This window comes from Salvia miltiorrhiza, chromosome 3 (assembly GCF_028751815.1).
Source record: "Salvia miltiorrhiza cultivar Shanhuang (shh) chromosome 3, IMPLAD_Smil_shh, whole genome shotgun sequence".
NCBI lineage: Eukaryota > Viridiplantae > Streptophyta > Magnoliopsida > Lamiales > Lamiaceae > Salvia > Salvia miltiorrhiza.
The window spans coordinates 15,696,925-15,723,936 of NC_080389.1; the positions used below are offsets into that span (position 1 = coordinate 15,696,925).

The 27,012-nt window shown below is 36.1% G+C and overlaps 4 protein-coding genes and 1 long non-coding RNA gene across 6 annotated transcripts; 1 reads left to right on the plus strand and 4 right to left on the minus strand.

Annotated features, from left to right (window-relative positions):
- Positions 1 to 6,073: 6,073 nt before the first annotated feature.
- Positions 6,074 to 7,684, minus strand: LOC131018444 (uncharacterized). The gene is made up of 3 exons (XM_057947166.1): positions 7,146 to 7,684; positions 6,886 to 7,060; positions 6,074 to 6,670 (listed from the first exon to the last, which is right to left on the minus strand). The coding sequence occupies exons 1-3, from the start codon at positions 7,682 to 7,684 to the stop codon at positions 6,074 to 6,076; spliced, it is 1,311 nt and encodes a 436-aa protein (XP_057803149.1).
- A 906-nt stretch (positions 7,685 to 8,590) lies between these two features.
- LOC131018445 (uncharacterized) lies at positions 8,591 to 10,201 on the plus strand. The gene is made up of 3 exons (XM_057947167.1): positions 8,591 to 9,129; positions 9,215 to 9,389; positions 9,605 to 10,201. Exons 1-3 carry the CDS (start codon positions 8,591 to 8,593, stop codon positions 10,199 to 10,201), a joined length of 1,311 nt encoding a protein of 436 aa, XP_057803150.1.
- Positions 10,202 to 12,945: 2,744 nt separating this feature from the next.
- Positions 12,946 to 14,265, minus strand: LOC131017838 (uncharacterized). Of its 2 annotated transcripts, none has more exons than XM_057946576.1 (2): positions 14,142 to 14,265; positions 12,946 to 13,379 (listed from the first exon to the last, which is right to left on the minus strand). In XM_057946576.1, exons 1-2 carry the CDS (start codon positions 14,226 to 14,228, stop codon positions 13,017 to 13,019), a joined length of 450 nt encoding a protein of 149 aa, XP_057802559.1. In that variant the 5' UTR covers positions 14,229 to 14,265; the 3' UTR covers positions 12,946 to 13,016. The 2 variants fall into 2 exon arrangements, with proteins under 2 accessions (XP_057802559.1, XP_057802560.1); XM_057946577.1 differs by having other exon boundaries at positions 12,946 to 13,371; positions 14,140 to 14,246.
- A 3,273-nt stretch (positions 14,266 to 17,538) lies between these two features.
- Positions 17,539 to 18,678, minus strand: LOC131017839 (uncharacterized). Its single transcript, XR_009099877.1, has 2 exons — positions 17,814 to 18,678; positions 17,539 to 17,653 (listed from the first exon to the last, which is right to left on the minus strand). It is a non-coding gene; the product is annotated as an uncharacterized LOC131017839 (long non-coding RNA).
- A 3,194-nt stretch (positions 18,679 to 21,872) lies between these two features.
- On the minus strand, positions 21,873 to 24,749 carry LOC131018446 (putative late blight resistance protein homolog R1B-23). Its single transcript, XM_057947168.1, has one exon. It carries the CDS (start codon positions 24,747 to 24,749, stop codon positions 21,873 to 21,875), a length of 2,877 nt encoding a protein of 958 aa, XP_057803151.1.
- Between the last annotated feature and the right edge of the window lie 2,263 nt (positions 24,750 to 27,012).

Genomic DNA, 27,012 nt, shown 5'->3' on the forward strand with positions numbered 1-27,012 from the left:
TGAACATGATATTCTGAGCATGTATCTAGACATGTAGCTGAGCAAGCATAATCAAATATGAACTAAAAGCACATTCAAACATACATGAATATAACAACAAGCATATAATCCCTCACCTTAATGTCGTAGACAATAAAGTCAACAAATTCCGAGATGAAAATTTTAAATAGCCCGCACCTGAATCAAGCGACAGATTAGTGGAAAAGAACTTCAAAGAAAAAAATTGCTTCTGCCGAAAATTCTTGCGTGTGTGTGTCTTTTTTTTAGAGTTGATATTATACCTCTATTTATACAAGTCTTTGAAAGAGTTTTGATAAATACAAAAATTTATTCTATATATATCTTCTAATAAAATAAGGAATAAAGATGATAAAAAAGAGTTCTAGTTCTAATAGGAATCGAATTATTAATAATAATAATAATAATAATAATAATAATAATAATAATAATAATAATAATAATAATAATAATAATAATAATAATAATAATAATAATCTAGATAAAATTAATGATGCATATCTGTATGGATCATGTAATTATCTAAAAAAATAATAAGTTATACAAGAAAGTACTAATAATCAAACTTATATAATAAATCTAAATATTTGGGGTGTTACAACAAGGACCTTTAAACTCTTCAAAGAAAGAAGGATAATTCCTCAAGAACCTTGTGACTTTGATACCAGCTTATATAAAATTCTGAGCCTTTTTTGGAGACAGCTGAGATGGGAATAGAATATTTGTCATGAGGTGAGGAAGATGTTGTGATAAAGAAATTTCTTTCACAGGAGGAGCATGAGGCACAGCCGCACAGGAGGAGCAGATAGAAGTATCCGAGACTGAGTGTGCTGTGTTTTGGGAAAATTTTAGAGGGCCAAACCGATGATCGCTGTGAACACGACGATGGGGATGGAGCTAGGAGAGAAGCGGAACACTTATCGGGTTGATGTCGACGTTCTTTATGACGAGGGAGCTAATGTGTTTGGAGTGGGAGCTATTATCAGAGATACTGAGGGATCGGTGTGTGCGGCGATGGTGAAGAAGACGACACCCTCATCCAATACCATGGTGGCGAAGGTCATGGAGCTCGAAAGATATCATTTTATTTGAAACTTGAAAGACGATAATTGAATTTTGAGCTAGCATTATCTTGAATGAACTTGAAAAACCATAACTAACTTGCGAGCATCATCTCATCGATCTAGAGTTTGAAAGACCATAATTGAGTTCTAGTGATCATCTCGAAAAATGAAAATTGAGTTTTTTGCATTATCTCGTCTAAAAGTTTTAGAGAGCTTTATCACATGTGAAATTATATTCAATCATCTCCTATGACCAACTCCCTAGCGAACGAAAATTCTAACAACTTAATTAATAATAAAAATTTCATTATTATAATTTGTGTTTAGTAATTCATAGTAATTAATATTTATTATGCCATATCTAATGATTATATTTAAAAAATTTATCTCTCGTATATCTTTCTCTTGATTTCCGGTCCCCCTAATTATAGGAATGAGATTGCAGATAAACATAGCAAAGTAAGGACTGATAATTACAATCAAGAAAAAACATATTTAAAAGTAAAAGTGAATTATTTTTTGCTGTCAGAGTGTGATATTTAAAATGAGTTGAATTATTTATAAGTTTTAATCAACACACAAAAAGAAAAAATGTTGAATATTTAAGATAACTGTAGCATGATTATGCCTGATTTTCTTGGTAAATGAGATAATAGAAATATAATTTTTATATAAGTTTTCATTTCAAATTTCATATAAAAAATAATTAGGACATGGAGATATTACATAGCATGATTCTCTCTTTTGAAAAGAAGTAAAATAATTTTTTATATGCATTCTTTTATAGTATTTTATTAAAAAGAAACACTAAATTCATAATTGGTCAAGTTAAAATTAACAAAAATAAAACTATTTATTTGGTCTTCAAATTTCGGTACAAACAATACTACTTGAAAATTAAAATCGGTAAAATTTAATTTGACAATAAAAAATATAATTTTATTTGGTCAATTAATTAATTAGCAAAATTATATTTGACTTAATTATAGCATGATTATGATTGGTTTCCTTGTTAAGTGGGAGAATGGAAATATCATTTTCATACAAGTTTTCGTTTGATAAAATTCCATATATTAAAAAATGACTAGAGATTAGAGATATTACATATTGTTCGTGTATTTCATTTGTCCCATTTTTACGTAATTTTTTTTATCTTAAAATCACATTCTTTTATCTTACGCCGCCGCCGCCGCCTAAAAATTCGCTGGCGTACCACCGCCGCCCTCATCTCTCTCTGTCTTTCTCCCTCCTCCCTCAACTCACCGAACCCCCAAAAGCAGAAATCCTAAATCCCCAAAATCGTTAAAAGCCCTAAGCTCCCGCCTACCCATCCACCGCCTCCTTCATCCGGCGAAGTCGTCGCCATCAGCGACTATCGGCGACAACAGCAGCTGCGGCCGACGCCATCGCCACCTCCTCTTTCTCTCCCTATTTCTAGCAGACGGCCAGTAGGAGCCTCAGGCCACCACCGCCGTCGCCGGATCCTCCCCTTCCTCCTTATGCCGCCTACGGCCTTCCTCCTCCGTTCCCCCAGTCGGACCACCCCCAAGACTCACGCACACACACATCAGCCCCAAGTTTGTGTTTTTCAGTTCTTTAATAACATTATTAGAAATGCAGAAAACAAACATATTATGCAAGATGATGTATCTCTATAGTTGTAGCAAAGATAATAGTGATATGTTGATGTTGTTGTGTTGGTGACATTTGGTTATGCGAAAAGTGGCTTCTTGATTCTGTAACAGTGGTGAAGAGAGCAAATCTTAAGAAGGTTTCTACTATCTGTGTCCGTAGGAATTGGGTTCCAAGTCTGGAATTCTGCAGAAATTCTGCTATGATGGGATTTTGATGCTAATTTGCAGAAGTCTGAATTGTGATTATTGATTTGTCATGTCTGTGTATGGCTTCGTTTAGAGGATGGAGATGAGTTGATGATTGAGCTTTTATTTATGGAGATTTATGGAGATTGTGTGGGGATGTTGTGTCTGCACAAGAATATTAGAAGTGAAATGAGAATGATTTGAGGTTGAGCTTTCAGCAAATGAGTTGACAATTATACTCCCTCCGTCCACTAATTGTTGGCCTAGGAGGCAAAACACGGATTTTAAGAAAAAGTGTAGTGAGTGGAGAAAGGGACCCATAAAATATATTGTTTATTAGTTGAGTGGAGAAAGGGACCCACAAAGTGTATTGTTTATTAGTTGAGTGGAGAAAAAATGTATTGTTTATTGGGACCCACCAATTAAAAAATTATAAAGACTTACTATAAATGGATAGGACATAAATTGGTGGACGGACCAAAAAGGAAAGTAAGCCAACAATTAGTGGACGGAGGGAGTATATAGGAAAGAATGGCTACGCGGAAGAGCCTCATTCATAAAAATTTATACATAAAAAAAATCAAGGTATCTAACTACTGTAGCTTGCTTGGAGAGGAGGAAATTATGAAATGGGCCAAATAGCTGTTGGATTTTAACGGGCTGGGTTTTTAAATGGATGCATGTCAAAAATTCAAAATGGATCAATATGCTAATTCAAATGATTAATCCCAATTGCAATTAATCAAATATATATATATATATATATATATATATATATATATATATATATATATATATATATATATATATTACATCTACTTAACACAATTACATAAATCAATATGCAAATCATAATATAAATTTTACTTTAAAGCTTTCAATAAATCCTTTGTTGGAAATAAAATATTTTTCTCCGGAGTGCGAATCAACTTAATTCTAAACTCAATAATTCTTCTAAAATCATATTAAGAAAAATTCAGGGTATTACAGGGTCAGCAATCAGAAAATCAGTTTTTGAAAAAAAAAATTGGGGGGAGGGGGTGTGGGTGGGGGTCGGTCATCAATCAGAAAATCAATTTTTGAAAAAAAATAAATAAATTTGGGGGGTGGGTGGGGTGGGGGTGGGGTGGTGAAACTACCAGATTTATTAAAATGAAATGCATTTTTTGTATAATTTAATGCATTTTTATGTGAAAATTTTATGCATTTTTGTTTGATTTTATATGCATGTGAAACATGCTTATTTTCGGGGGGTGGTAATGGGGAGGGTTGGGGGGTGGTGTGGGGTGGATTGGGGGGTGGTATGGGGTGGGGTGGTGAAAATACCAAAACTGTAAAAATCAAATGCATTTTTCTGTTCAAAGTTATGCATGTCTTGTGAAAACTTTATGCATTTTCGTGTGAGACTTTATGCATCTAAAATATATCTATTTTGAAAAAATCTAAAAAATTATATTTTTTTCAATTATTAAATTCGAAAGTTACATTCTAATTTTACCCCTCCAGATTTTGCCTTGGAATGCTTGGAAGTTCCTTGCCACGTGTCACCATCTTGATGCGTCACATGTCATAAATGTGTGGTCAAGATTTGGACCTACGGATCTATTATAAGCATTGGATACTACATGATCTCATTCCTATATATATATATATATATATATATATATATATATTATAATTTGAAGTGAATATAATTATCGGTAGACAAAAAATATATTGCGGATATTAGTTTGCATTTATCACATACTCCCTCCGTCCCGCTATTCAAGTCCCATTTTCCTTTTTGGGTTGTCCCACCGATAATGTCCCGTTTCCTAAAAAGGAAATAATAAGGGGATGTTGATCACTAATTAACTCACTAATTTCAACTGCTACCTACCGGACTCCAACCCACCATTTAATTTTCTCCCAATTTTTCTCCATTTGAGTCCGCCGCAAGTCCGAAACCCTAAAACTACTCTCTCTCTCTCTCGAATCGCGATCGGCGCTCTGCCTCTCCGATTCTCCGACGCTCCGTCGTCGACTTTCTTGGGTTTCAGCCGCCGCTCCTCTGCATTCGTCTCTCACCTTCAATTTGTCTCACCCATCTGAATCCCTGTGATTTTACTCCGTAAAAATCTGAAGCTCTCTCTCTCTCTCTCGCTTTCTATTTCGTCGCCTTTGGTCGAAATTCGATTGTTCTGAGGGATTCCACCGATTCTATGCCGAAATCAAATGCAGAGAAGTCCGATTTCGCATGGATGGTTGAGTTGGAGACTTGGATCCAATTGTTGGTGATTGAAGATGGATGCAAAGGTTGGCGTCGCCGGGCTGAGATCCATGAAGGTAAAATGATTTCGTCTACACCTAGTTCTTCCACCGGTGACGTATCGGTTTCATCTGGAAACCCTATTTCTTACCCTGATTCTTTTTTTCTGTGTGAGGAAAACTGGCAACACAGGGATATGTCTGATGCTGTGTTGTTGATGTTGAAAAGCATGCTCCCTGATTTTTTTCTGGTGAGATCTACCCTAATCTTCATTTACAACTACTGGTGTTTCTAGATCTCGTGTGGGATTTGGTTTGGTTTAGGAAGTTGCATGTGGGATTTTGCAGTGTTAGTCATATGTGGTATGTTTGGTCCATTGGTCTGAAATGATGATTGATGCTCAACTTTATATGTCCCTACTTGGTTTGGTCCAATGATCTATGATTAAATGGCATTATTTTGACTATGAGTGCATCCTGATTCTTACTTGTTCCCCTGTTCTTACTGGCTTGTGTGGTCCAGTTGTTCTAGTTTATGTTTTGGGTGTGTGGTGTTGTTTATGTGTGACTGTTGGTTAGGTGTGGTTGAATTGGTGTTATGTGTGGCTGCTGTTGTTTGATTTGGTGTTATTGGTTTGGTTGCTGAAACTGATGGTGTTGGGTGGCTGCTGTTGTTTGATTTGGTGTTATTGGTTTATGCAGACTGCAATCACAACATCAAAGCATTATAGCATCACATTATAGCATTATAACATCCACATCATTTTAGCATCATTTACAAAATAGAAACCTTTCTACTGCAGTCTTGGAATATGCAGACTGCAATCACAACATTCATTTACAAAAAAAAACCTTTCATCACAGGTTTTATCTACAAAAAAGTTGTGCATCATTTACAAAAAACATCCACCTTGCACTCCCATATCACATAACTTCAGTTGATTGAATTTGAAGTTGATGCACCATCAACTCAACCTCATCTGTGGAACCTGCATTAACTCCCAAATTCTGCATTAGTGTATCACTAATTGACAAAGCTCCATTGTCAATTAGGTAGGATATGCACTCCCTTACAAGTTCACTTGGAACTTGGAGATTCAAGGGCAGCATATCCTGCCTAATCAAAGCATCATTCCCTAAATGAGGGATCTTATAGCTATTCCTCCCCTTCACTTTCAGAATTTCCACCATACAACTTTGCAAGCTTAAGAAAACTTTATTTAAAGTTGTTGGGCTTAACTCATTGAATGAATTAATCACTGCATTCACTAGGCCATCCACATTTGTAGACACTGATTCAGTTTGGAGGCTTTGTATTGCCCTAAACCACCCCAAATCATTAATGTTTGTGTCTGGGGAGTTTGGTGGTTGATGCACCAAGTGAATATCAAAGCCATCAGCTGAAGCAACAGCCCTGAAATCAGGGTCTGAGTCTTGAATGTGAGGCCTTGCATTATCTTGCTGAATAAAGATGGTTTTGCTTGCATTGGCTGGCCACTTAGCTTTAATAGCAGGAATTATCTGTGTTTTTCCATAAAAAAAACAATGAAACTAACTCAGCATTCATTCTTACATACCCACTGCATTACACCTTACAAAGCTGCTGCTATGCATAGAAACAGTCATATATACACAGTGCATTGCATGTCTCAAATCATCTAAGCATACATAGAAATAAATTGAACTTGGAACATGCTATTGTTACATTTAGGGCATATCTCATTCACCCTATATACCTGGTATATCAGGCAGTCTTTCACCACTTGTTTGGTGATGCTTTGAATTGGCTTCCACTCCATAGTGCCTGCAGCCCTGTTCTTACTGTTCATTTTTGCTGGAACAAGTTCAGTGAATGGAAAAATTCCAATTTTTCCATCAAACAAGCACTCACCATTAGCCCCAAACACTGGCCTACATACAGCACACATGAACATCACCTTGGTGATGAACTTCTTGTTCTTGCATGTCCTATGAGGTTCTACGAGTTAAGTAGAACCTTTGTGCACTTTTTGTGATGTAGAACCATTTCTCATCAATGTGGACTGTGTTGTGCATGCTTTTAAATGTCAAACTCCTCATAATCCTATCATATTCTAGAGCTTCTAAGGAAAACCGTAGCCTAAGCAACTTGTTTGGAGCTGTGAGATCAGGTTTAATTGCATTCGAATGAGCCCTGATCAGTCCAGTTTTTGCCCATCTACCCACTGTGCTTTTACTGCATTTAACCCCACATGCAAGCTTTCTAATTGTTGATCTTTTTGACAAATCTAGGCTAGCAATTAACTGTAAATCCAGAGCTACAAGTTTTCTCCTTGGTCTCATTATTTTCTTACTCACCGAACTCATTACCTCACCATTTGCTCTTCGTTCTTTTGCAGCTGCCCAAGTACGACTGATCGTCCGCCGGCAGCAGCTCCATCTCTGAACAGCAGCAGTGATCTTCCCTCGAGATGGCTTTCCATTTTTGCTTCCTTCAAGCAGAAACTCGATGATGGCAGCCCTCTCAAAGGAAGAAAGATCCTTCCTTCTAGCCATGTGGAGCAAAGTGTGGTGTTTTGAGTGTTTTTTGTTTTTGGGAGTTTAGTTTAGTGATAGTGTTGGCTGCCCTATTTATAAAGGGCATAGCAATCTGAAACAATTTGAAAATTGTGGGAAATTTGAATGTTGGCCAATTTTTAATGCTAAAGCTTCTTTTTTTTCAACTGCCGCCACTTTTTTTGTCCATTGCATTGTGTTTCAATTTTTTTAAGTTAATGCATTCCAGTTTAGTTAGGCAGATTTTCGAAGGAAATTGTCAACTTATGTCCATTAATTTTTAATTTAGGCAGGTAAAAATTTCATTAAACAAGCATAAAATTAATATAAATAAAATTACAGATTATATAAAAATAAATTAAAAAATTAAGTCTTTTAATAATAATAAATTAGAAATAATTAGTTATTCCTTAAACACAAACTAAATCATGTGGACCACACTCTTAAATCATCTAATTTGCTTCTCCTTAATCTCCGTGCCGAAAAGAAATGGGACTTGAATAGCGGGATCCGTCTTAATTTTTTTAATTTATTTTTATATAATCTGTAATTTTATTTATATTAATTTTATGCTTGTTTAATGAAATTTTTACCTGCCTAAATTAAAAATTAATGGACATAAGTTGACAATTTCCTTCGAAAATCTGCCTAACTAAACTGGAATGCATTAACTTAAAAAAATTGAAACACAATGCAATGAATTGAAACACAATGCAATGGACAAAAAAAGTGGCGGCAGTTGAAAAAAAAGAAGCTTTAGCATTAAAAATTGGCCAACATTCAAATTTCCCACAATTTTCAAATTGTTTCAGATTGCTATGCCCTTTATAAATAGGGCAGCCAACACTATCACTAAACTAAACTCCCAAAAACAAAAAACACTCAAAACACCACACTTTGCTCCACATGGCTAGAAGGAAGGATCTTTCTTCCTTTGAGAGGGCTGCCATCATCGAGTTTCTGCTTGAAGGAAGCAAAAATGGAAAGCCATCTCGAGGGAAGATCACTGCTGTTGTTCAGAGATGGAGCTGCTGCCGGCGGACGATCAGTCGTACTTGGGCAGCTGCAAAAGAACGAAGAGCAAATGGTGAGGTAATGAGTTCGGTGAGTAAGAAAATAATGAGACCAAGGAGAAAACTTGTAGCTCTGGATTTACAGTTAATTGCTAGCCTAGATTTGTCAAAAAGATCAACAATTAGAAAGCTTGCATGTGGGGTTAAATGCAGTAAAAGCACAGTGGGTAGATGGGCAAAAACTGGACTGATCAGGGCTCATTCGAATGCAATTAAACCTGATCTCACAGCTCCAAACAAGTTGCTTAGGCTACGGTTTTCCTTAGAAGCTCTAGAATATGATAGGATTATGAGGAGTTTGACATTTAAAAGCATGCACAACACAGTCCACATTGATGAGAAATGGTTCTACATCACAAAAAGTGCACAAAGGTTCTACTTAACTCGTAGAACCTCATAGGACATGCAAGAACAAGAAGTTCATCACCAAGGTGATGTTCATGTGTGCTGTATGTAGGCCAGTGTTTGGGGCTAATGGTGAGTGCTTGTTTGATGGAAAAATTGGAATTTTTCCATTCACTGAACTTGTTCCAGCAAAAAGGAACAGTAAGAACAGGGCTGCAGGCACTATGGAGTGGAAGCCAATTCAAAGCATCACCAAACAAGTGGTGAAAGACTGCCTGATATACCAGGTATATAGGGTGAATGAGATATGCCCTAAATGTAACAATAGCATGTTCCAAGTTCAATTTATTTCTATGTATGCTTAGATGATTTGAGACATGCAATGCACTGTGTATATATGACTGTTTCTATGCATAGCAGCAGCTTTGTAAGGTGTAATGCAGTGGGTATGTAAGAATGAATGCTGAGTTAGTTTCATTGTTTTTTTTATGGAAAAACACAGATAATTCCTGCTATTAAAGCTAAGTGGCCAGCCAATGCAAGCAAAACCATCTTTATTCAGCAAGATAATGCAAGGCCTCACATTCAAGACTCAGACCCTGATTTCAGGGCTGTTGCTTCAGCTGATGGCTTTGATATTCACTTGGTGCATCAACCACCAAACTCCCCAGACACAAACATTAATGATTTGGGGTGGTTTAGGGCAATACAAAGCCTCCAAACTGAATCAGTGTCTACAAATGTGGATGGCCTAGTGAATGCAGTGATTAATTCATTCAATGAGTTAAGCCCAACAACTTTAAATAAAGTTTTCTTAAGCTTGCAAAGTTGTATGGTGGAAATTCTGAAAGTGAAGGGGAGGAATAGCTATAAGATCCCTCATTTAGGGAATGATGCTTTGATTAGGCAGGATATGCTGCCCTTGAATCTCCAAGTTCCAAGTGAACTTGTAAGGGAGTGCATATCCTACCTAATTGACAATGGAGCTTTGTCAATTAGTGATACACTAATGCAGAATTTGGGAGTTAATGCAGGTTGCACAGATGAGGTTGAGTTGATGGTGCATCAACTTCAAATTCAATCAACTGAAGTTATGTGATATGGGAGTGCAAGGTGGATGTTTTTTGTAAATGATGCACAACTTTTTTGTAGATAAAACCTGTGATGAAAGGTTTTTTTTTGTAAATGAATGTTGTGATTGCAGTCTGCATATTCCAAGACTGCAGTAGAAAGGTTTCTATTTTGTAAATGATGCTAAAATGATGTGGATGTTATAATGCTATAATGTGATGCTATAATGCTTTGATGTTGTGATTGCAGTCTGCATAAACCAATAACACCAAATCAAACAACAGCAGCCACCCAACACCATCAGTTTCAGCAACCAAACCAATAACACCAAATCAAACAACAGCAGCCACACATAACACCAATTCAACCACACCTAACCAACAGTCACACATAAACAACACCACACACCCAAAACATAAACTAGAACAACTGGACCACACAAGCCAGTAAGAACAGGGGAACAAGTAAGAATCAGGATGCACTCATAGTCAAAATAATGCCATTTAATCATAGATCATTGGACCAAACCAAGTAGGGACATATAAAGTTGAGCATCAATCATCATTTCAGATCAATGGACCACACATACCACATATGACTAACACTGCAAAATCCCACATGCAACTTCCTAAACCAAACCAAATCCCACACGAGATCTAGAAGCACCAGTAGTTGTAAATGAAGATTAGGGTAGATCTCACCAGAAAAAAATCAGGGAGCATGCTTTTCAACATCAACAACACAGCATCAGACATATCCCTGTGTTGCCAGTTTTCCTCACACAGAAAAAAAGAATCAGGGTAAGAAATAGGGTTTCCAGATGAAACCGATACATCACCGGAGGAAGAACTAGGTGTAGACGAAATCATTTTACCTTCATGGATCTCAGCCCGGCGACGCCAACCTTTGCATCCATCTTCAATCACCAACAATTGGATCCAAGTCTCCAACTCAACCATCCATGCGAAATCGGACTTCTCTGCGTTTGATTTCGGCATAGAATCGGTGGAATCCCTCAGAACAATCGAATTTCGACCAAAGGCGACGAAATAGAAAGCGAGAGAGAGAGAAAGAGAGAGCTTCAGATTTTTACGGAGTAAAATCACAGGGATTCAGATGGGTGAGACAAATTGAAGGTGAGAGACGAATGCAGAGGAGCGGCGGCTGAAACCCAAGAAAGTCGACGACGGAGCGTCGGAGAATCGGAGAGGCAGAGCGCCGATCGCGATTCGAGAGAGAGAGAGAGTAGTTTTAGGGTTTCGGACTTGCGGCGGACTCAAATGGAGAAAAATTGGGAGAAAATTAAATGGTGGGTTGGAGTCCGGTAGGTAGCAGTTGAAATTAGTGAGTTAATTAGTGATCAACATCCCCTTATTATTTCCTTTTTAGGAAACGGGACATTATCGGTGGGACAACCCAAAAAGGAAAATGGGACTTGAATAGCGGGACGGAGGGAGTATTTTAATTTCAAAAAAATATTTATAACTAAAAATAGTGGCTATACTGAACTTTCTATATATCTATATATATGTGTGTGTGTCCGCGTCAAATTTCATGTTTATATGTATCAAACTTTCTTTTTTCGTGTTTTCTCACCAAATTTTTCGATGTCAATAAAATGTACTTTTTGGTGTTAATAGTATATACTTTATCTGCATTTATATTATATTTATATAATTTAAGTAACATTCTAAATAAACATATGAAAATTTTATCCAAAAATTTAATAATCAAATTAAAATGGATTACTAATATTTTTTCCAACACCTACTATTTCATATATATATATATATATATATATAATTTAGTAATAATAAGTTATATATAATATAAAAATATAAGTGTTATAAATATGTTTCCATAAAGTGAAGAGAGAGGTCATTAATATAGTGTGAATATAATTGATTATTGAAAATAATATCTAAAATTAAGATGATAAAAACTGAAATTTAGAAAATTAAGAATATAATTTTATAGGATTGCCACACTAGATAGAGAATCATTATTGTAGCTTGAACAATTAAATATTGTTGTTACACCCTCTATCCCATATATATAAGCTGATTCAATTTATACAAATATTTTTTTAAAAAAATCATTGAAAAAAAAATAAAAAAAAATTCCTAGTATACTCAAATTTATTAGTTAATGATGAATTAAAATTGAAGTAAATTAAAAAATTTGATAAAAATATAATAATAAGTAAAAAAAAAAATACTCCTTTTATATAAATAAGACATCTGAAAAAAAAAATAAGTTTATATATACGAAACAAAAGTCTATATATACGAAACGAAAGGAGCATATATTTATTGATAGATAGATAATATTTTCATTAAATAGAAATTTATTATTTTCAGTCTCACTAAAGTATATAAGAATTAATTTAATAATTACTAACATAATTGTTACTAAAATATTTACCTCTGCGTGCCATTGTTGGGGATCTGCCACGCCGAGAATCTTATCTAACATGTATGTGATGTGTCTACTAAAAGAAGTTAAATCAGAAACTCATAAAATTATGAATAATTACAAATTTAAATTATAGAAAAGCCCTAAAGTTAAAAGGAGCTTCAATTTTGAATACTCCAAAGAGAAAATAAAGAAATAATTTTATGAAACGACAAAAGTACTTGGTATTTTCCTAAAGATAATAAAAGGTTGGAGGGCGGCTCAATTTTCTTTAATATGAACTATTTTCGTCTTATTGGCTAAACAAGAAATTAAGATAGAAAAATAAATAATGAAACGAAAAATTAAAAACCACAATTGATGAGAAAGTAAATGTATCATTAAACAAAACAGCAATGAAAGAGAAATTAACAAAAATGAAGAGTGATTCAGCGACGGTCGTCGCGATCATATCCATTAGCCCTTCGTCTGAGATCCTCCACAAATTTGTCGGAGCTCCGCTCCTCCACGCGATCATCACCGTCGCCATCGGTTAACGAGTCTCTAACGTTCTCGGCGGCGTCCAGCATGCCGTCCACCGTTTTCTTCGCCACCTTCCCAAGCTCGAGCCCCGCGTCCATGGCTCCTGCCGCTGCCGCCTTCGCCGTCTCAGCCGTCGTCTCCCTTTGCTCGTCGTACCTATCTCCCTTTACTACATCATGCCTTGTTGCCTTACTATCTACTTCGGATCGATTGTAAACTTTGCTAAACTCTTCTGGTGTTGTACTTGTAGTAGTAGTAGTAGTAGTACCCTCGAATTGATTAAAAAATAAATAAATAGCACTTCTTAGTCGTTATATTAATGAAAAATCGTACTTAACACATCAACTTATCGTCAAATTCTTTTAACTTACACGAGCTAAAACATTTAATTAACAAACTTTTAGTTAATTTAACCTTACACATGAGCTAAAAAATTAAACTCTTAGTTATTCTAATGTTTTATACTATTGTCAATTGTTATTTGTTAATAGTACGGTGAATGCCTGAAATATATCTACATAACTTAAATAGCCATTGAATTGAATGTCTACGCCATTTCAGCTTCTCAATGACGTTAATTTGAGATTTCAACTAACTATAGTATTAATTCGCCATAAATAGACAACAGTAAAAAAATAAAAATAAAAATACTCTCTCCCTCCACGACAAAATGAACACTTACATTGCTTTTGACACAAATTTTAATAAAAGATGAGTAAAGTTGACAGTGAAATAAGAATCTCACCTTAAATGTGAGGTATTAAGCCTACTATTAAAAATAGATGTGTTATATTCTTTATGGACGGACGAATATGAAATTATAGTATAATTTTCGTGAATGAAAAAAATACAAATAGTAAAAAATTATATACATAGAAATAGAATTTTTAATTCATGTATAAAATTAAAATCAATTAAAAGTTTGTGTATTCAGCAACAATCATTTCTATATTAAAATAAATTGGATAGAAATAGGGTGATTTTGCAAATTAAGAAACTAAATGAAGAAATTGTATATGGTGATAGTATACCTGATTTTTGTGGGAAATGGATGTGAGAGGATTGGAACGAATGAAGGAATTGGCTTGGTAGAGAAGAGATCTTCTGCTTTGCAACATCGTGTTTCAATATAATCTGAAATTTTCTTCTTCTAAATGAATTTATAGGAAAACCAGGAATCAGTGAATGTATACATACGTATCTGCTTTGAGTGACACGTGTATTACAACCTTTGCTTTACTTGACACGTCACTTAGTAAACTAAAATATCAATTCCAAATTTGGTTATGCCTCGTTTAAGGTTACTGATAACATAAATTATTCTTCAAATTCCATAAATTACTTTTAGTTGAGGAACGTTGGTACTAATTTCTGTTTGAGGAACGTTGGTAGTAATTTCTTTCTTTTTTGAATGAGTAGCCCTACTGTGCGATTGTAGGCCATTCAATTTATAGCTGTCACATAAAAATTATAAATTTAAATATAAAATTATATATTTTATTTTATAGGGCAAAGGTGCAGATTCCCCCCTGAACTACACCCCCTAGAGCTTTTAGCCCCCCATAGTCGGTCAAAGCGCGTTGACCTCCCCAAAGTCTCGGAAGAAGGGTGCAATTAGGTCCTAGGGTGAAACGGGCGTTTAACGCCGTTAACTTAAATTTTTTTTTTTTTTTTTTGGGGAGATTCCGGCGAAGGGGAGTTTTTGGAGGAGATTATCTTCTTCACAATTTTTGCTTCATGCCTGGGGAATTTCACGCAGCCACAAAAGAGGGCACCTCAAATCTGTCTCTCTCCCGATGTTTGAGAAAAAGGAAAGGGGGATCCGAGCAAAAAACCAACCTCCAATTTCTGAAATCACGGAAAACCTTTCCCCCAAAATCTAATCCCAGCCAATCCTCTCCAAAATCGGACATCCTTCATTTTCGGGAGGGGGTGATGGGTTTATTCATGATTTTTCTCCAATTCTCCAAAATAGCCATCTCCAAGAAAAATTGCGACCCAAAATCTGAAATCGCACACCCACGAAGGAAAAAGCCCTAATCTCCATGTACAACAACGATCTGCTAAGTGATGTCAACGAAGAGAACTCCGGCAGCCTCCGCCACGTCGCCTGAGGCGACCCATATCATTAATGCTCCTTGCATTTGAATTCCGGCGCAGAATCTAGAGGCCCCAAATTGTGCGCCATTCCTCTCAAAATTTTCTCCGTAGCCTGCCGGGAATGCGCCGATGTCTGCTGGGAGCACGTCGGCGAGGGATCGGGCGAATTTGAAAGGGAGGATTTCTATTTATTTGAGATTTCCTCAATTAATTTCATGATAAGCTCAGTCCTCCTTTCATTCACTTATTTTGGCTTATAATCTCTCTCGATCGCAGTGTCTAGTTCATTCCGGGAACGGGAGAGAAGGGGACTGCGAATTCAACCAACGGGTTCTCCTCCATAAATCCAGCGAGCAAATCGCCGTTCTTTATTTACGGCAGAGGAGGGTTCTCACGGTGCTTTGACCGGGGAACGGAATTGGTACCCCTTCGCCGGAATCTCCCCCCAAAAAAAAAAAAAATTAAGTTAACGGCGTTAAACGCCCGTTTCACCCTAGGACCTAATTGCACCCTTCTTCCGAGACTTTGGGGAGGTCAACGCGCTTTGACCGACTATGGGGGGCTAAAAGCTCTAGGGGGGTGTAGTTCAGGGGGGAATCTGCACCTTTGCCCTATTTTATATTTTAAAATTAAATTAAATACTCCCTCCGTCCTTATCTGAACATCTCAATTCAATAGGTCACTTCCAAAAATAGAAAGTCAATACATATAACAAACAATTTTACATAACTTATTATTTATATCATATGTCGTTGTGGTCTAATCATAATCACCTCTCTTCTCATTTAAAAAAGAATATTTTCATTTATCTCACCTACTTTTTTGACAAAAAATGCTCACGCCTTTTTGAAAGGGCAAAGAAAGCTCGAACTGAGCTGGACCGGATTCAAAGCAATCTTGACCAGGATCTAACAAATGCATAGCTTAGAGAAGGGGAAATACGTGCTCCAAAACATGCCACTAACCTTGACATGGCAGAAAAAGACTTCCTCAAACAGAAGGCTAAAATCCAACACCTCAACTTTGCTGATAAAAACTCCAACTATTTTTTTTCCTTGATTAATAAGAGAAGCACAACTAATACCATCTCTTTTTTTATGCAAGGATAACGGGGAAGAAACGCACAATATGGCAGAAATAGTGGAGTTGATCACAAACTTCTATGAGCAACTGTTTGGTACTCGAGAAGAAGTTACGTCCGTGGATAACAAGGTCTTCCAAGAAGGTCCTCTTTTGGAACACACGGATAGGGATTCAATGATTGCCCCGGTGACTGAAGATGAAATAAAAAATGCACTATGGGACATTGATAACGATAAAGCCCCTGGGCCAGATGGATTTTCCTCTTGCCTTCTTCAAAAAGGAGTGGCAAATCATGAAGAAGGATGTGATTGAAGCAATACAAGAATTCTTTAACTACGGGCTGCTTAAAATGGAGCTAAATCACACTGTTGTAGCTCTTATACCAAAAACCTTGCATAATCCAACAGCCTCAGATTTTAGACCGATTGCTTGTAGAAATATTTTGTACAATATAATCACAAAAAATCTTACAAATAGGATGCAGCCATCTTTGAATTATCTTATTCATCCGTCACAATTTGCATTTGTTAAAGGTAGAGTAATAACTGATAACATCTTTTTAGCACAGGAACTTATAAGAAAATATGAGAGAAAGCGGCTCTCTCCCAGATGCATGTTTAAGATTGATCTCCAAAAGGCCATGATTCTATCTCCTGGACTTTCCTTGACAGAGCTCTTCGTGGCCTTGGATTTCACCCAGCCTTTATTCATTGGGTGATGACATGCGTCTCCTCAGCCACATACACAATTGCCATCAACGGGGGACATCACAAATTCATCCAAGGCAAAAGGGGCCTACGCCAGGGTGACCCAATGTCACCTACCTTGTTTCTTTTTTGTATGGAGTACCTTTCCAGGTTCCTACTCCTAAGAACAAGGGAAAGGGAGTTTAATTTCCAATGGTCGAATTTACCTTTCAATAAAATGTACTTATTTTTTCAATTCTCCAATGGTCATTTAAAATAAAATTGTAACTGTTGCATTCTCGAACGGCCACGTTAAATAAGAAATGGTAACCGTTGCGTTCTCCAACGGTCATTTAAAAAAATTGGTAACCGTTGCATTCTCCAGCGGTCACTTTAAAAAAGAGTTGGTAACCCTTGGATTCTCCAACAGCCATTTAAAAAAAATATAACCGTTGCATTCTTGAACGGTCATTTTAAATAAGAAATGGTAACCGTTGCATTCTCCAACGATCAACCCTTATAGATTATAAATATATGAACCCTATACTTCATTCTCATCATCTAGAGAAACAATTCTTCCCTATTCGATATCTCTCTTCATAACATCAAAGAAATTTCAGTGATGTCTTCATCTTCTTCTGAGGATGATGCTGAAGACACAACCGCAACTGCAGCTAAAGCTGAAGCTGAAGCCTTTATGGAAGAGTACATGCGCCAATAAATGGAGGATGACAGTATCCATCAACGTGTGCTTCGAGCAATAGCGTCAAACACACGTCACACGAGCAGAGGCATGGCTTTGCTGGAATGCTCGGGAGTCTTGATTGTATGCACTGGACATGGAAAAATTGCCCAGTAGCATGGAAAGGCCAATTCACCCGTGGCGATCATGGAGTCCCAATAATTATGCTTGAGGTGGTTGCATCTCAAGATTTGTGGATCTGGCATGCTTTTTTTGGAGTTGCAGGGTCCAACAATGATATAAACGTGCTTAATCAGTCTCCACTATTCAACGACGTTCTACAAGGGCAAGCGTCTTCCATCCCATTCACAGTAAATGGCACGCAATATGCCCATGGATACTACCTAACAGACGGTATATATCCTGAGTGGGCAACTTTTGTCAAAAGCTTCCAACATCCTCAAGATCCAAAAAGAAGGAAGTTCAAGGAAATGCAAGAAGCTGCGAGGAATGATGTAGAACGCGCATCGGTTCGAGTCGCCTATGGTATAAAGAAAACATCACTGACATTATGTATGCTTGTATTATTTTACATAATATGATAATTGAAGATGAAGGGAAAATGGCAAGCCAATGGGTCGAAGACGAACCAAGCACGTCGAGCAACAATATTGCATGGAAAATAAATCGTGGTTTAGTAGGAGGATTCAACGAGTACATCAGAAGGGGTGCTAGAGTACATGACAAAACAATACATCACCAACTTCGATCCGATCTGGTTGAGCACGTGTGAGCGCGATTCGACGATGATTAGTGTCATACTTAATTTTTTTCAAGTTTGTCATTTGGTATTTAAATTAAGATGTTGTGTGTATTTAAATTTGTGTTTTTAATTTTGGTTGTGTGTTGTAAGAAATTAATTTTCAATAAAATGTGCTTTTGAATTTTAATTTTTTTTAGCATAATTATATTAATTTTAATAGTATATGTTATCATTTAAATAAAATAATTTATTCGTATAATTATATTAATTTTAAAATTATATTATACTATTTAAATAAATTAATTATTCATATAATTATATTAATTTTATTAAAGTAAAATATAATACAAAATTAAATACACAAATATATATATATATATATATATATATTATATAATGGTAAAAGTAATAATAATAATAATAGTGAGGTCCATGAATAGTTAAAAATGAGGTAGTGCTATAGTGGAGAAAATATGGGGTAGTTGAAAAAGGAGGTAGTAGATGAGGTGGCACACATATGGCATCCACTATGGATAGCACCATAATGGATTATCCATAGTGGATGCTCTTATAGTGGGATGGCCCAAAATGAAATACAAACCATTTTTAGTGGACGAAGGGAGTATAATTTTAAGATTAAATAAATATATAATTAATATTTGATTATATGGATTTATTAACCAATTAAAAAATATCTTGTGTCAAATTTATATAAAATATTAAATATTTTATGTAGATAAATATAAATCTTGAGTAGCCAATCAAATCGCACAATCTCAACCCTAAAAGCCCAATATGACGGGCTAAAATCCACATGCCCACTCCATTTTTCACCTATAAATAAGGGTCATTGGTGAAGTCAAAAGAGACCGAAAATCATTTAAAAGAGCTCAATAATTGAAGGAGGATTGTACTACTACAAAGTCATCTCCAACAATCAAAGCATTCGTACAATAAGTCAAGACTATCTACAAGAAGACCATCGCGTTCTTCATCAAAATCATCCAAGTCAACGTTTGATTCATAAATAAGGTGGAAGCCCTCTGGATTGACGTCATCAAATCAAATTCAAGTTCAAGGAGATCAAGAAATTATATTTCATTCCAAGGATTTAAAGAAGTTCGAAGAGAAGAATCAGATGACCAAAGTAGAGAATCGCAACCTGCAACAAATTCACTTCAATCCATATATTTTGGATCTATACACATTTTTGTATTTCATTTCTTGAATACAATAAAATTTGTGTTTACAAATTTTGGCACGTCTAAGAGCATCCGCATCGGTTACACGATAGCGGCCTACTCGTGTAAGGTTGCTATCGTGTAATCGATGCAGCCCTCACTTACACGAGGGCTATACGTTCTATCATGTAGCCCATTTGCCCAATAGTATAAGGCGCGTGTTCACACGCGTGTAAGTGAAAAGCATAAAAATCATGTAGGCTATCATGTAACCCCAATGCAGCCTCTTTACACAATGTGGTCCCCCCTCATAAAGTAAGCTATCATGTAGGCTATCATGTAACCCCAATGCGGATGCTCTAATGAGACTTCTATATCTCTCATCTCCTTTAGAGCTGGAGACCTCAGAGGAGATGAATGAGTGACAGATTAATGTTCGGGGACCCTGAGGCGATGTAGATCCAGGATGAAGGGACAAAAAGATATTTTTAGCTGGAGGTAAAAAGGGATGCACCTAGGAGAGGTTGTTGTAACCGCCTTGTAGGTGGTCCTTTTGATTGCTTTTTGCAGTTACTGGGACAAAGGAAAGTCTGATTGTCGGCCCACGTGAAGAAAATACGAAGATACCCATAGGGAAGAAGGAGGAGGACTTTGAAAGGAAGGAAATACCCCTCTTATACTCAGAGCTGAATTTACCAAAATACCCCTGATTGTAATAATATATAAATAGTGAGAACTTACGATTGTAATACAATAACTTTTTCATCTATAAATTACTCCCTCCGTCCCACTGTAAGTGGAACCTTTTTTTTGGGCACGGAAATTAAGAAAAGTGTATTTTGTGTGTAGGTGAAAAAGTGAAAAAGTGTTTAAAGGGGAAAAATTTTACCCAAAAGGGAAAGAGTCTCACTTACAGTGGGACGTCCAAAATAGAAAGAGTCTCAGATACAGTGGGACGGAGGGAGTAAATTACCTTCATTTTTGTGAAATCCTCCCGTGTTCAAATTCAATTTAGATATGATACAATATAGTCGTTTCCTTTTTAAAAACTGGTCGAGAATATGAACTAAGAAGAAAAGTGTTGCAAGCAATTCGATTTCCTCGTCAGGATCCAACTTCGGGTCCGATTGGAAGTAAAAAGCATTGGGATTTATAGGTTGGTGTTTCTTCTTTGTCATTATGTATTTTTAGTGTTGGTCGGAACTGCTTTCGCCAATTTTATATCCTTACATTTATGTTGATATATACGTTTATAGATACATGTAAATATTATTGTATATTTAATAGAACGAGAATAGTCCTCAAGGGGACATCAAGCGGTGTGACTTCCACTGTGTGAACAGTGAGATCCCGAGTTCAAACCCCTGCTTCCCCTCCCCAACTCCCCCCCCCCCCCCCCAAAAAAAAAAATAGAACGAGAATAAAACTTTATATTTTGTTAGTATAGCAAATAATTACTATGATTAAGAAAATTAACTTATAATTCAATTGAGACAATAAAAATAAAATCATAATAATAATTATTACTACTAAGTAAATTAATTAATATATGAATAATAGGACTGATTACTAGAATTTTTTTTCTACATCAAATTTTTACCGTAGCCATTAAAAAATGCCCAGTACAATTTAGTGTAGCAAATTAAAATTTTCTACATCAAATTTTTTACTCTGTATGAACTACAACCACAGGTCCACAGCTTGATAAAATCACAGTTGCTACCACAATCTCAATATCACTTATACGTACAAATTTAAGATTCAAGTAGTTACTATAAAATCACCCAATTTGATTGAATAGGGACTCTATTGATTTGAACGTCTCAATTCATACAATATAAAAATTTCGAGTCATATATTATTAATAAATAATAAAATTTTAAATATAAAAATTACTATCTTAAAATAATATTAATTTTTTAAAAAATAATGTCTCATGTGCATTGCACGTGCAAAAAACTAATTGCAAAAAAAACAAGACTCGGAATGGATTGATCAAAAGAAAAGAAATCCTGAGTTGGAGGATGAGAATTGGAGATCAAACCCAAAGAAACGATAAAATTTGTGATCAACGAATTTATTAATTAAAAAAAAAACAAAAAAAAAACATAATTTATTGCTGGAGCAAGAAAGCCACTGATAAGCAGTAAATAGAGAGATATCCAAGATTATATATGATCACCACACGACTCAATTCCCTGAACTTTGTCCTGCATTAATATCTCAACAACTACTGATGAATTCATCATCTACAGACTACATGAATATTACATCAAGCTACAAATGTTTCTTTCTATACGAAAGTTGGGAGTTTCTAAGCTCTCTAGTGCTTTAATATCGACCAAGTCTGGCGAAACACTAACATGAAAATGTAGTTCCCCTTGCAACTCCTCTTGTTCCTCTACTATCTTTTTCAAAGACTTTACCAATGACATCGTACAACTTGACAATTCAATTGATTTCAGTGTTGATATTTCTCCAATTTCCGAAGGCATCTCGTCCAACCACCCTATCAAGTAGAGACGAAGTTTCTCTAGGCGTGGCAAGCCAGAGCCCTCGAGTGTCCAACATTCTAGATGCTCACACATGTTCAGTGACAAGTATTTGAGGTAGGGAAACTGGCCTTCAACTATTTCCCACTTGCTACTTCTGAAGTATCCACCCCACAAATGGAGCTTCTCAAGGAAAGGCAACCAACCTATCTTTTCCAATATGCCCTCCACATGAAAGCTTTTGCTCACCCTGAGACTCAACTTCTTGAGGGAGTGTGGGAATGTAATCTCTTGCAAATGGTCATTGCATCTACACTTCAACAAGGAGCGTGGGGAGGCGAGGTTCTTCTCATGATCAGGGATCGTGCAATCGACCTTGCAGTGTAAGGATTCGAGTTTACCAAAACATTCAAGATATTTGAGACAATAATAATCACCACCCGGCCAAACTCCCTTAAACTTGTGATATACTATTCCCAATTTCTTTATGTTAGGAATTCTCTTAACTACCGCCTCACTACACTTGAAATTTGTTACTCCGACAAGTGTTTGCAGGTTTTCCATGACGACAATGTCAATGTTGCTGCTCAGACTCAGAGGATGTGTGAGGTGAAATCTGTTACTCTGATAAAAGTGGACATGCCTAAGTTGAGGCATTTTCCAAATATCAAATGCTGTACGCGGCCACTCAGCATCAGAAACAATTAGCGTATGTAAATTCCAAAGATAATTCACAAAAGAAAGGAATTTTGGCATCCAAGGAGCACATACATCAAAGTACCTTAGATTAACTACCTGAGACACATTTTTTGGAAAACATTCATTGCTTGGAACTAACCACCGAGGACTCATACCACAATGTTGGCTATTTATGAATCGAGGACTAGATAACCCTAGCACATCATAAAACCTTTCTTCATGAGCTTCTTTTTGGGCGAGGTCCCTCACCAAATCATGAATTTTATATGTTTTTATGTTTCCTATAGACCCCAACTTATCAACTAGAATGAGATTTCTAGCAACTAGCTCTTTTAAGTACTCTTTTCCAATTGTTTCCAAGCTTTTGCCACTCATTGGCTTTAAAAAACCTTCAGAAATCCATAGCTGGATGAGTGTTGTGACATTAAAGTCCTTCTCAAACACCCCCATATACAGAAAACCTGGCTTTAGATAGACCGGCAAATGATCATAGCTCATCTTCAACATTTTCAAGCAATGATCATGATTCTCCGAATTCACCATTGAATTTATGTTTCTCTTTATAGATTTCCACCACTCTTGTGAATGTCCAAATTTTCTAAGAAGACCTCCCGTAACAATAATCGACAGAGGAAGTCCTCTGCAATTTTCTACAATCTCCTTCCCAATTTCCTCCAATTCAGGTGGACAACTTCTCTCTCCAAACACAGTTTTGGAGAACAAATTCCAACTATCAACCTGATTAAGAAATTTCATTTCAAGGCCATAGTTGTTATCCAGTTGATAACCTAAGTTTGATAACCTAGTTGTAACCACTACCCGACTCCTTGTGTTATTTTGAGGAAAGAAGTATTGTATCTTATCCCATGCCTCAATGCTCCACACATCATCCATTACAATCAAATACCTTCTACCTGATAAACATTTGTAAAGTGCTAATCCCACTTCATCTTCACACATTTCACTAGTAAGCTGTTCCATGCACTCATTTTTTATTTGTGAAAGAAGTTTCCAAACAATATCTTTTATACTATATTGTTGAGAAATTGTTGCCCAAGCACAGATATCAAAATGCTCCTTAATAAGGGGATGAGCATAAATATTTTGAGCCAGAGTGGTCTTACCGATTCCGCCCATCCCCACAATCGGAATGGCCCGGCGGTCGAGTCGTCCACCCGTGAGCTTATCCAAGACTTGAAGCAACACATCATCATGGCCCACCATCACACTCTGCCTAGCATCAAAAGGCCCTAAGATGCTTCTCTGCGGCTGGTTGCTTCTCTGCAGCTGATTTTGGACTCCCCTTTCCTCTTCAACGATCTCCATCGCTTCTGACTTGATCAGATCCATTTCTTCAACCAATTGCTCTAGATCTTGATAGAAGTTTATGCAATTGATTTCTTCTACGTGATCGATTTCTTCTTCAGATTCGATCTCATCACCCCAATTGAGTTCTTCTTCACGGTCGATTTCTTCTCCAGAACCGATCTCATCAAGCCAACTGAGTTCTTCTCCACAGAAGATCTGATCACGGAAATTGAGCTCTTCTCCATGCGAAATTGTTTCTTCTTCCGAAACGATTTCTTCTCCGGGATCGGTTTTCGCGTAACTGGATGGATTGAACTCAATTTCGCAACCGATTTCTTCATCGGAAACCATTTCTTCACCGCGGTCGATTAATACGCCATTAAGCATAACGACGCGTGCTATATAGGACTCAATAGCAGCTTCTGTGGCACGAGCTGCATCTGCAATGCGAATCTGCAAAGGATCAGCTCCATCGATTTGCCCAAAAGGAGAGTTATAGCATTGGAGAAATTCCTCCAAAAAGGTAGCATTATCTGTGAGAGATTGAACTTGTTTCTCGTCGAGAGAAATTGGAGGGAAAGGATGACGCTGAAGCCGATCTATCATATTCGAAAGAGAAGCCAAAGCTGCGTAAGCTGCCGCCATGATCAATCTCGCAGTTGAGTGGAAGCAGCTGTTTAAGGCGAGTTTGATGGAAATTGAAATTTAGGATTGAATTTAGAACTTGGCTTCTATTTTTTAACTTATAAAGTATGTTTCCCTTACGTGCATGTGTAATTTTTTTGTATTTTCAGGATTGGAAGTTTGTGTGTGTGTGAACACAGCTAATACAATATTACCACTTAATTAATATGAAATTGTTAATGGCAGGCCCAGTAACGCAATATTAGGACTTTTAAAAGAAAAGGTACAAGAATTTAACATTTTTTTATGATGAAAGATAGGAGTCGCCAATGTAGACTAATATCTTCATCTTGTGCTAATTGAGACCCTAGAAAACTTTGTAACAACTAATAAATTTGTGAAGGCCAACTCAATTTCAATTTGGGACAATTTGACACTCTAAACTATTTTTAGCTACCGTATAAGTAAATTTATGTCCCAATGAATTTCCATTAGAAACATTTCCGTCGAACCATTCGCGAATGGCTATTTTTTTATTGTTTAATTTGTTCCTTAAATTTGATTCTAGTATCGTATTGAATTAATATATTTATATATAGGGGTGTGCTAAAATAAAAATACATCTTCAAATATAAAATATGAATCATTTTCAACCCTTAGATCATCAAGATCTACGGTTGATTCATCACCTTGTTGGATGCATTCATGGTCCCGAGTTCGTAATTTTTTTTTTCACAAGTCATACATTTACACAGCGTATTCATACGTGTTCTACATAAAATTCATACATTTTAGCTAGTTCGTATTTTATATGTTAAGAAATGTTAAGAAGTGGTAGTTACAACCGAATTGCAAATGGTCCTTTGCTACTTTTTTGTAGGAAGCGCTAGGGGTGAGCATCGGTTCGGTGCAAAATCGAACCAAAAACTCAAAACTGAAAACCGAACCGATAATTAAAATTGGAACCGAACCGCACCAATTGGGGGTCCGGAACCGAACCGATAAAACCATCGGTTTCGGTTCGGTGAACCGAACCGAACGATTCAATTTTTTTATTTTATTTTATTCGAAAATACCAATTAAAAATTATAAAATAATGTAAAATACACAAATTTCAAATGTCAAATCCCCACAACATGAACATGATAAATAATTATATATTATAATTGTGAATTAGGGTTTTAGTTTTAGGTTAAAAAATTAGAAAAATAATTATATATTATAAAATAATTATATATAATACAATATTAATATGTATCGGTTCGGTTCGGTTTAAAACCGAACCAAAAAATGGAAACCAACACCAAATCAAAAAAATTTGATTTTTAGTTTTCAAAATCGAACCGAAAACCGAACCAATAGAATTGAGACCGAACCACACCAATCTGGTTCGGTTCGGTTCGATTTTCAGTGTCGGTTCAGTTTCTGCTCACCCCTAGGAACCGCTATCGCTAACCCTCAACTTGTCGGCTGATGTGGAAGATACCTTAAAGTTGATAAGACGATTTTACCCCTAAGTGGAAGGAAGGAAGGAACCGAAAAGGATGGAAATACCCTCTCGTATTAAGGGTGGTGTTACCAAAATGCCCCTCATGTTGAATAGTCTATAAATATCACAAAAAATAACCTACATTGTCACACACGTTTTATCTCGCAAATACATCTGATCCCAAGTTTTGACGACTTTACTGTTTTTAAGAGTTTCCATTCAAAAATGTTACCGTTGAAATAGTGAACGAGAAGGAGAAAAACGGAAGGCATTATCAGGAAAAAAGAAGAGCCAGTTCACGAGTTATCATCCGTTTAGCAAAGTCAATATTTCTGACCCAGGAAAGATTCTATAAGTTAATACTATAATTTAATATGTGTTGGTAAGAATCACCTTCACTACACAGTGTGATGAATTGTGTCAGATAGAACTTTTAAAGCATTTCCAACCATATAACCATGAAAAGACATTATTTAGACAATGCGATCTTTCAAAATGCTCATAAACATGAAATAAAGCTTCTATGGAACATAAAATAAACACATAATCATGCTAAAGTCAAAGTATGATAATTGTGTGATCAATTGTGTAGAGAAAAATGTTTTAAGTCATATTTTCGGATCAACTGTGCAGAGAAGAACGTTTAAGTCATACTTTCGGATTTCCAACTGTGTGCTCATGTAAATGCACATAAAATCCATTAAATTCTCCTAAAATGAATTAAGGCTTCTATAATACCTAATATAAATACATAATCATACGAAATTCATATGCGACTTCTCTTCTGAAATTGAT